The sequence below is a fragment of the Phalacrocorax carbo genome, chromosome 26 (assembly GCF_963921805.1).
Source record: "Phalacrocorax carbo chromosome 26, bPhaCar2.1, whole genome shotgun sequence".
NCBI classification, from domain to species: Eukaryota; Metazoa; Chordata; class Aves; order Suliformes; family Phalacrocoracidae; genus Phalacrocorax; species Phalacrocorax carbo.
This window is the reverse complement of record NC_087538.1, coordinates 229049-239838: the sequence shown is the minus strand read 5'-3', so window position 1 is coordinate 239838 and position 10790 is coordinate 229049. Positions and strand designations below refer to the sequence as shown.

The window sequence follows — 10790 nt, the reverse complement described above, 5'->3', positions numbered from 1 at the left end:
GGCAGCTGCGGTGCCGGGTCCGGCCCTGGCACAAGCAGAGGGACGGTCCCACGCGCTCCCATCCTGTCACCCCCAGGAGCTCCCCGCAGGGGCAGGGAAGGATGCTCCGGGGGGTGGGAGCAGCTCCCAGGACTTCGGACACCAGGCACGGCCACCCTGGTGCCACACGGGCGGTGTGTAAGCGTTGCCGCGCAGGTGGGGGTTTGTGCCTCGGTTCCCCCGTGGAGAATTGCTGTGCCGCTGCAGAGGGGGGTGATGGCACCCCCGTACCGGGGCTGGGTGTACAGCCAGGGCTGGGCTGCTGAGGTGTCCCCTACCCACAGGAGAGAGGGTCAGACAGAGCCCGGCGGCGCTGGAGGGAAACAAGGAGGCAGAGGGGGTTTTTTCTTCTTCATTTTGTTTTTAATTTGTAAATAACTTTCCATGAAAAACGTTAAATTGCACACGTGTATCTGCAGTTCTTCAGTATCAGTATAGAGGCCCCAAAACAGGAAAATACCACAAAAACAACAAATAAAAAGAAGCATCAACACTACAGATACAAACACCTACAGTGACCCCCCCCAAAACCCGCAAGAGGCATGACCCTTGCTCCCCGGCCCCGGGACACCGTCCCCAGCCTACGTCAGCTAGTGAAAGGCAGAGAGGGTTTATGGTGGTCTAGACCCTTCGGCAACTGCAGCGAGGGGTTTGGGTAGAAAAAATACCAAAGCCAGCTGTGGGAGCGACCCCGTCCCCGCTGCTCCTCTCCTGTCGGGGACAATTCCGGGACCCTTGATGAAACCTGTTGCTGCTGCTGCTGGAATCCTCCCTTGCCTGGTCTTGGTTTACAGAATGATGAACACAGGCCTTTAAACAATGAAAATATAAACCAGCTCCCAAACTGCATTTCCCCTAACCCCGCTCTTAGGAAATTCTAGTGCTAAAAATATAGGTTTCTTTCAATATATAATCGATAATAGATTCTATAAAAACATCTAAAGAAGCAGACTTGCTGAATTTATAAACCTTTTGTTCTTCCCTAGGTAGAACCTCCCTAGGAGGGAGGCTGAACTCAGAGGATCTAGAAGGGACCTCTACGTACTTGCTAGCTAATTATCACACTATACCTATGACCTACCCTAGACAGAAAATAGGGAAAAGAGAGAGAGAAACAGAGGGACGAAGGGGTGAGGAAATTGCACGTAGTCTATCGAGCCCTAAGCCACCAGGATCTCATGTCTTGGATGGGATTTAGCGGGTGCTCTGTTAGCCCTGAAGGAACGTAGGCCGTGTCCATTGCCACGGGGAAAAAAAAAAAAGACAATTCACATTTCTTCCTTTAAAAGCAAAAAAATAAGCAGTGTTCTATTTCTTCTCCTGAGGAAACTCATGGACTAGAGACTTCTGACGTGGCCTTTAAAGCTCTATCAAGCTGTTCCTGCGGTGTTGGTTTTTTCTCCCCGCGGTGTTTCTGTGAATAATCTTACAGTGAAGCTGGTAAAAGTCCCTGTGAATGTCTCGGTCTCTAGAAACTCTTGTCCCTTGTAAGTCCCAGCAGCTCTGGGGGAGCATCCTACTGAAGCCTGTGCGGGCTTTGGAGAGTGACTGGCCCCTTATAAGAGGGACGCCAGACTGCTCCAGTCGCTCACATCTGCTGGCAAAGAGCCGTCGCTGAGTTCAAACACCTCCTCCACGTTGCCGGAGTTGGAGAGGTAATCGTTTGCCCCTTGGTGCCAGGGGTGCTGCAGGAAGGCCGTGGCCATGAAGGTTTCATCAAAGTCCAGGTCGTCGTGGTTGGCTTCGGTGAGGACGTGCTCCTGCCCCTGGGGAGAGGCGATGTGGTGCCCGTGTAGCATCAAGTCCAGGTCGCGTGTTATGGGGCTGATGGGAGGCGTGAGCTCCAGGTCCCCAAAAGTGGAGACGTCTCCATTCAGGATGGTGTTGAGGATGGCTTCCCAGTCAAGGCTGCCTTTCAGTGATGCCAGCTCAGTCTGCTCTTCCTGGGTCAGCAAGGCAGAGTTGGAAAGCCGAGGCGCCTTGGCCGTTTGCTCGGGCAAGGGCTGCTTGCGCTTGTGCCCTGCTTTGCCATCCGCTGGGTTCCAGGTCTGGTCACCGGTGACTTCTTCAAACTCCTTCAGCAGCTGCTGTAACGCCATGCTGACGTTGAGGCTGTTACTGGAGGCGCAAGCTGAAGTGGCCGGGCTGGCGACGCTCTGTGCTTCTTGCTGGGCGCTGTCGGTGACGGCCGGGTGGATCTGCACCGGGGGCATCCTCCGCTTTTTGAAGGCACCGCTCTTGAGCCGGTCGGCGTATTGGGGGTCAAGCTTCCAAAACCCACCTTTCCCTCGCTCGCCCTTCTCCCGGGGCACCTTGATGAAGCCCTTGTTCAAGGAGAGGTTGTGTCGGATGGAGTTCTAGACCCAAAAGAGGAAAAAACCAAGGCTGAACCTCCATTATCTTTGAAAGGTCGTGGAGGACAGGAGAGGTGCCCGAGGACTGGAGGAAAGCAAATGTCACTCTAATCCTCAAAAAGGGGGAGAAGGAGGACCCGGGAAACCATAGGCCAGGCGGCCTCAGTCGAGTGGTTCTGAAGCCCTGAATGTGCCTGGAGTGATGCGACTAATTCAAAAGGAAACTCAGCTATTGGGTAAATGCCCCAGCGTTGGACTCCACAAAGCTAAGACTGTATTAAGAGATTGGATATGGTAGAGGTGGGTGGTTTTTTTTGTAATGTTGCCTAGATATCTTTATGCTTATTTATCCATAACCCGTAGTGCTGAAGAGGAAAACCAAGGCTTGAACGCTTAGAGCTGTTGAAAAACATGCACACACCCACACCGCACCCCCCCAACCCCCGAAACCCCTCCTCTGGGCTGAAGCCCGGGTGCGTTGGCTCCTTTCCAAAGCACTCAGCTCCCACAGGGATATCTCCGTCTCCCCCCGGAGTAGGTGGCATGACCTTTCCAGGCTGTCTTCATGTATGGGAATGAGGAGAGGGGATGAGAACACAGCCGAGAAGAGACCAAACCGAAGAGAGAAGAGACCTAAAAAAGTAGAGAAGAGACCAAAAAGAGAGAGGGAGGCAAGAGAAGCAATAAGAAAAAAGAAAAAAAAAGGAGAAAAAACAAAAATGAAAAAATAAAAAATAAAAAATAATAAAGAATAAATAAAAAAGAAGAAAAAATAAATAAAAGAGAAAAAAGAAAAAAGAAAAAAGAAAAAGGAGAAATAAAAAGAAAAAGTAGGAAAAAAAGAAAAGAGAAAAAAGAATAAGGAATAATAATAAGACAAAAGAATAAAGAAAAAAGGAAAAAAGAAGAACAGAAAGCGCTGGGCTGCCAGAGGCCCTGGCGACCGCCCTGCGCAGGGAGAAGGTGGGCAGCCCCCGGGCAGGGGGTTTGCAGCGCCGTCGCCCTGCCCTGCCCGGGCGAGCACCGCTGCCGGGATCGCTGGCGTGCGGCGGGCGCGGGCTGCGAATAACCCGAGCAGAGGGACGAGCCTCCCGGGTCCCGCCTGCCCTGCCACAGCCCAGAAAGGCCCCTGTGCTGGAGGTCCCGTCGTGTGCCGGAGGAGGGCAGCGAGCCAAGGTGGCTGGGAAAAGCCCCTGTGCTTCAGGCTGGCCCCAGAGCTGGCGAGCGTGGGGGCTGGCCCCTGCCCCCCGAGGGCACCCTTGTGCTGCCTGGGGACAGCAGCCCTATTTGACCTCTCTTGGGTTTCCCTCTGAGGCCTCACCGGCTCGTCACAGTGATGGAGCCTCCTTTGCCTGTCCCAGGGGTCAGGAGACCTGCCCTCTGCCCTGCTTGGAAAGCAGCAGCATTTCTGCTCTGGACCTCCGCAGCGAGGGATTTGCGCAACAACCTGCCTGGGGGTCGGCTCCGTCCCTCTCCTACACCTGCTCCTCAGCCCCCAGAGGCACTCGGCCTGGCGATTTCATGCGTGCTCAGCCCCGAGGGACTCGGGACCCCACGAGAGCGCCAGGAAGGTGGAGCTGGGCACAGAGACGCCTTCGCCCCAGCGCCAAGAGGAGCCGGAGGGACCAGCAGGCCAGTGGGTACCTCCCCGCTCCCAACACGGCCCCGGGCTCTCCCCTAGAATGGCTCCTTCCCTCCGCCGCCCTCGTGGCCGTGGCATTTCTGCACACCCAAGCTCTTTCCCGTTACAGCCCTTCCCTGCCGGCTGCCGGCACCGCTCTCCTGCCAGCGGGATCCAGCGTCCCCGTGGGACCTTGCCTTGCACCGTGGGGGCTGTGGAAAGCCCTCCCCAGCCCCGCGGGGAGAGGGGAGAAGGCAAGAAGTCTCCACATCTCGTACCTGCCAGTTGGGATCGGCGTGTCGGAAGTAGCAGAAGTTGTCGGTGATCCACTTGTAGATGGCGGAGAGGGTGATTTCGGGCTTCTGGCTGGCTTCCATCGCCATGTAGATGAGGGTGGCGTAGGAGTAGGGTGGCTTGATGTGTGGGTTGGTCTTGTAGTCGATGTCCTGCGCGAGCTGAGGGTGCGCGGCCATGGGGTGGTGCGCTGTCCTCAAGGTGGAGGAGGAGATGGGCTTGCAGGGAGTGTGGGGCATGCCCACGCGTGCCGGGTCGGCGGCCGGGGGCGAGCACGGCGCGGCAGAGCTGGGGATGCTGTGACAGTCCTGGGGGTCCGGGTCACTGGGGCAGCAGGAGGACTTGCCCATGCAGGCGCTGATCGAGAAGTCCTGCAGCCACATGAGGCTGGTCAGGCTGTCGTCCAGGTCGTCCCAGTCCCCCACGCTGCCCTCCGGCCCTCCGTCCTTTCCTGCCTGCAGGCAGCGCAGCCACCCCTCAGCCATGCCTCGGCGCTTCGGCAGCTCCTGCTTTCACGGGGTGCACGTGAAGGGAAGGGAGGGGATGGGGCAGATCCTGCAACAGCAACAGGGAGAGGGTTGAGGCTCCCCAGAGCGCAGCTGCTCTCCGGCACCCGGGCAGGGCTGGCCCTGGGTGCTCTGGGTGCCGCTGGGCGAGACCCATCCCCAGGGTGCTGCGCAGCGGAGCCACAACGCCTCCCCCGGGGTGCTTGAGCAGCCCCAAACTCAGGGAAATTCCCTCAAACCCCTGTGCCACGGTGTCACCCAGACCCCGGCGGGCCAGTGCTGCCCAACAAGCCTTCAGCCAAAGAAAGAAAGAAAAAAACCAGCCAAACCCCCCCTCAAACAGCCAAAATCCAGCCCTGCCATCCCGCAAAGCAAGAATGATTCTCCCACCTGCTGCTAGCAGGACAAAATCTCAGGCTACACCACCTCGCCAAAATATCTTAACGTTCCCCTCCTGCTACCAGCTTCCCTTGGTTCCCTGCTCGTTCTGCCTCTCCCTTCACCTAGCGCCCCTAAAACAACCCGGGGAGGGGGCACAGGCCCAGCCCAAGCACACCCTTACTCAGCGAGAGCCGGTGGATCCAGGCGTCCGTTATTCCCGGGCTGGGGCTGTGGTGTCCGGCTTCGCTGCCGGGCTGTGAGCCCAAACTCCCGTGTCTTTGGGCGAGGAGAGGCCCCCGAGGCCGAGGAGCCCAGCACCGGCTGCACTGGGGCAGCTGGGGCCGAGGGTTCCGTCATCCGAATGATGCTGCGACCAACAGTCAGGGGGTGTGGGCGGAGCGGAATCACCCGCTCTGCTCCCTCAAAACAGGCTTTTCCCCCCAGAATAAGGCTCAGCGGGGCGACAGCTTGTTGGGGTGCCTGATCCCGTGTCACCACCCAGCCCTTGCACATTCCTGTGCCCCCGGTAAGGGAGAGCCCAGAAACCCTCACGGCAGTGGTTGGGGGGAGCGGCGGAGGGAATGCAAATAACAACAAAAATAACAATAACACAGCTCCTGGCCCTGCGGTTGGTCCTCGCATGGCCATGGGGAGGTGGAGGGGACCTGCCAGTTTGGGCTGAGACTCGGCTATTTGAGGGACGGAGCCCCGGGGTGGGGATGGGCAGGGTTGGGGTACGCGGGGAGGTGGCAGGGAGGATGCGGGATCCCACCGTACCCCACACCCAGTGCCAAATCCATCCCCAGCAATCCCAAACCCCACGTCCTGGTGCCCCCCGTGGGGCTGGTGCAGGGGCAGCCCCAGCCCTTCCCTCCTGCCTGGGACCCCCCTCCACTTGTGACCCCTGAGGAGCCCACAGCGACCAGGGCAAAGCTGAAGGGGGCAGGGGGGCTGGTAGAGCCCCAGATTCAAGGATGGGGCCTGCCTTTATTTAATTAGAAGGCTTACAGACACATGTCTCTCTAAGAACTCCCCAAGCCCCACCACCGCCCGCCCAAGGGCTTTAACAGAGACCAGGGAGGGACCCCCAGCACCCCAACCGAGGGGGCCAAGAGCAGCCGTGAAACCCAAGGGAAGCCGTTTCCTTTCCCCTTACACTGTAAGGCCTGCCCTTTGCGGGGTGGGGGGCTTCGGGGTGTCTCCGGGAAGGTTTAACCACCAGGCACTCCTCCTGCCCACTGCCCCACGGGGGAAGGACCCCTGAGAGCAAGGGGCAGGGGGGCGGCCAGACCCGCTCTCGGGGGCTGCTGCTGCCGCCAGTGGTGCGGACAACAAGGGCTTTTCCTGCCAGGACCCCCGGGGGTTTGGGCCAGACGAGCTGGGAGGGTCAAACCCTCTCCCCAGCACAGGGGCAGAGTCCCCTCTGCTCGCGCCCTTCCCCAGCGGCCGCAGGCTGGGAGCTGGCGGGTGCTGGGACCAGCCGTGGAGGAGGGAGGAGGCGACTCCCAGGGGAGCGGGAATCTCTGTCTCCCTTTTCAGCAGACCGACAGCCAGAAACCAACCCCAACCCTCAGTTTGCTGCCCTTCTAACAAGTCACCTCCCTCGGGAGCAGGGCCTGCCCCTGTAAAAGCACACCTGAAGGCAGCAAGAGCTCGAGGGCTTTCCTGAGCAGCCTGCAGCAAAGCACTTCAGGCCTCAGCGCTCCCATCCCCACCCTCCCCCTGCGCAGGGGGTCTGCGAGCGCCCCACTTGCCGCAAGGTGCTTCCCCCCACCACGCATCAGCCCCTCCATTAAAACCAAATTATAACCCCCCCTTACAGCCCTCCTCACCTTCAAGGCATCAGCTCCCAGCATGAGGTTTCTTCCCTGGCGCTGGAGGGATTTCTCTTCAACGCTCCTCTTCTCCCCTTCCCCTCCAGGAAAGGTCCCCTCTGGGTGTCCTCATCCGTCCCCGCAGTGCCGGGGCCCCGGCGCCTGTGCCCATTGCCCGGCCACCCGCACCCCACGCCAGGAAGCTGCCGCTACCCCCGGCCAGGCTCTCCCGGCAGAGGTTTCGTTTGCATTTGCACCTTCTCCATCCTGGCAGGGCTCGGAGGAGGCAGGATTTAGGATGGGTCGGTAATGCGGGTTGAAAGGGATGTTGCGAAGTGTTTAGGAGTCTTGAAGCAGCTGGGCTGGTTTTGGGGAGGTGCAGGGGGACGGGTGGGTAGATGCTCCCAGCCAGAAAGGGTTTCCACCCACCGAGCCCCCAAGACCCCGACTGCCCTCGCCTTGTAACCACAGAACGACTCCGGACACTTTGTTGACATAAGATACCCTTTAATAAACGCGCTCTTCAAATCCAAAACACGCTCAAAGCAAAGCCGTAAGCAGCAATCTGGCTTCCTTCCTTCAGTCCCTGCCGGGTGGATCCCTGGAGCAAGGGGCTGCCCTGCGAGGCAAGGGGCCGGTGCTTTTCACGCCACGCTGCCGGCACTGGCAGCTCCTGCCCACCCCTCGTCCCTGCTGGGTGGCCGAGGGCGGCGCCGGCGTCACCCACGCCAAAATCCCGTCTCTCCTGTGCCACGGCGGAGGATGCTCGTGGCTTTGCTCGCAGCACGCTGCATGGGCACAGCCTCCTCCCGGCTCCTCTCCATCGCCGTGCGCTCGCCGGCAGCCACGGTCCCTCTGAGCAAGCGTCAGGTGCCCGCACGCAGCCACCCCGCTCTGCAGCTGCCCCCTGAGCTTGCTGGGCCGCTCCTGCAGCCTTGGGGACACACAGCTCGGAGCGGCCAGAAAACCCTCCTGGTCGCCTCCCAGGACCTGCCTGTCCTGCCCCGACCCGCCCCGACCACAAGCACTGTTGCAGCCCTACACCGGGGGGCCTGGCCAGGCCTGCAGAGCTCTCCTTGTCCCCTTTGAAACCACGAGGAAGGTTGGGCTTTGGTAGACAAGCCACCGCTGGAGCATCAGACTGATGTTCCCTTCCCTGGACACCATCCAGTGACACCATCCCCCCGCCCCTCTCTGCCCCACCACCAGGCCCCATGGCCGCCTCCCTGGGGCTGCCCAGGTCCTGGAGCCCTGGTGGAGCTGGGAGGAGGAGGGGGAGGGGGAGAGAGGGACAGAGCGGCAGAGAGGGGTGGGACAGGGCAGTGGGGGGGCCCCCACGCGCCAACTGCCCCCGTTAATATACTGGTCATGGTGTCACGTGGTATGGAATGATCATCCCATTGGCCAATCAGGGTCAGCTGCCCCGGCCGTGGCCCCGCCCCTCCCAGCCCCCCACCCACACGGCAGAGCGCGGGAAGCTGGAAAGGTCCCTGACCACCGCAGTGAGGAGAATTAACCCCTTCTCAGCCAAAACCAGCGCAGTCTCCACCCCTTATTCCGTACCATTCACACCATGCCCAGGTCTACACCATGTCAGAGCCTACATCAGGCTTGCAAAAGAAACAGCCTATGGGCCAGGCCAACCTGCCAAGACGTTCATGTTAGCTACCACACTGTGCACAAGTGCTCTTTGCCCCAACGCACCCCCACAGATCTGGTGAGGAATCCAGTAGAGAGGAAGATGAGGGCAGGGAAAGACTGCTCTCCCCTTCCTACCAAGTGCTCCTCTGCCTGATGACTCGCTCGCTCAGCATTTCGCTTGGAGCCTGCCTGGGTGACGATGGGTTCTTCATCACAAAGGCTGCATCTCTCATGGAAATCCTTCAGAGGAGAGAGAAAGGTTGGTGCCCTGCAAATGGGAAACCTCTGAAGGAGGGGGGTGAAGTCACTGCGGTGGGATAAAGCAGAGAGAAGGTGGCGGGTGTCACGAGCTAAAGGTGACTGAGGTGTTGCAGCAACAAGAGGGCAGTCCCAGAGGAGTCAATTGGGCACCTGTAGCACAAGGCAAAGGCTACAGAGGTGAAGATCTGCTTTGAGAGGCTGCAGCACAGCCGACCGATGAAGGGAAAATGCAGGGAAGTCATCGGGTAGAGCTGCCAACGGCAATTGTTTGCTGCAGCTCACTGCCTTGGAAGCAAACGATCAGGTATAGTCCTGCAAGCGGATGTTCGCAGCCACTCGCATCCGAGTGAGACACCCCCAACCTCAGCTCCTGCACGGAACCTCATGCTTTGAGAGACTGACGGGGGGAAGGTTGTTCTGAGGGAACGATGCTTCCTTTTCTCCAGTCTGCCCTCCTTTTCCCAGCTCATCAGGGATCAAAACCCGAACTCAGGACCACGCAGGCAGTTGCACTCATTGATGAGAGAGAAGGAACACTGTAGGGGAATAGACAGGGATCGGCGACCGGAAGATTACGGGATGTGACGGAAAGATAGACTCCTCCCCATAGGAGTGGCAGGAACAGGAAGCACAAGAGCTATATAAGCGTGTGACGCAGCCAAATAAACGGACATTTTGTATCCATCATGTTGATGTCTGTGCATCATTGTCCCCAGGGCGGGCAGAGCCCTGTGTCCCGGAGGTATGCGGCCCAAGATAAGTTCTCCCGTAGAAGCGTACAGCTACAGAACACCTTTCCCCGACTTTCTCTTCCTGCTCCTACAGCAGCGCTCTCTTCCTTTCTAGACATTCAGGCCCTGATCGTGCTTCAACGGGAGGCAACGGTGGGTTTACACTCCCAAGAGAGGACCTCAAACATCACCATTTGCATAAAACTGGCAGGGTACAGTTGCAGTTACGCGTGTGGATGGGCAGGAGCAGCATGAAGTGGCCTCTGACACCGAAAGCAGCGCCATGGAAAGCTTAGGAAAGGTCCATCTCTTGACATTCTCAATAAAGATACAGTAAAAGCTCACCTCCTTCTGGAAGCCGCTGCACGTCACATGAACAACTCCAGAGCTCAGCAAGCACGTGCCATCTGCAGAGACAACCAACGTTGGACAACATTCCATACTCTCACCGTGATGGTAGCACCAGTTCACCATTTTTTCATCGCAACCTCTGGAAAGGTACAACCAAGTACCCATTTCCTTCATCACATCACTTACAACCTCTTTTAGAAAAGTGATGACCAAGTGTAGAAATTTTACCTCCGGGGCTATCGAGGTGCTGCGCTTTGAGCTTCAGCCCAGAGTCATTTCATCTGATCACCAGCACCACCTCACGGGCTGCGTTACAGAAGCACCCAACCCCCAGACCCAGCCGCCTGTCAGGCAGGTGTCACAACAGCACACACTTGGTCAGTACAACGTCATCACAGTTGGGTGGGTGCGGGGTTGGGGTGTTTCGGTCAGCAAACTAATCTGAGACCTACAGAAACTCCAGCAGGATTGTGTGGAACCTCTGAGACCACCATTTGCTAAGCCAGCATTAACAGAAATACTGTCTTTCCAAACACAGCACTTGGTCAAATGCTCTACCCTACAACACATGGGTATTACTCAGCCCTCAGCCCCACCGCCCTCCTCCTCCTCCACATCTGGCCACCTCTGAGGCCACAGCCCCCCCGCCCCCAAACCCCCCATATTTGGCCACACGCGTCGCCCACAGGCACAATCGACATCACAATGGGCTCCTGCTGCCAAGAGCCACCTCGCTGTCGCTCGGGCCCTATAAAAGCAGGGCCCTGCAGCTGGCCCACACCGCGCCGGGCTCTCAG

General features: G+C 58.6%; 1 protein-coding gene across 1 annotated transcript; it reads right to left on the bottom strand.

The window, feature by feature from the left end:
- Positions 1–1595: 1595 nt before the first annotated feature.
- On the bottom strand, positions 1596–4809 carry LOC135317669 (forkhead box protein J1-like). The gene is made up of 2 exons (XM_064474090.1): positions 4293–4809; positions 1596–2396 (listed from the first exon to the last, which is right to left on the bottom strand). The coding sequence occupies exons 1-2, from the start codon at positions 4791–4793 to the stop codon at positions 1596–1598; spliced, it is 1302 nt and encodes a 433-aa protein (XP_064330160.1). The 5' UTR covers positions 4794–4809.
- Positions 4810–10790: the final 5981 nt, after the last annotated feature.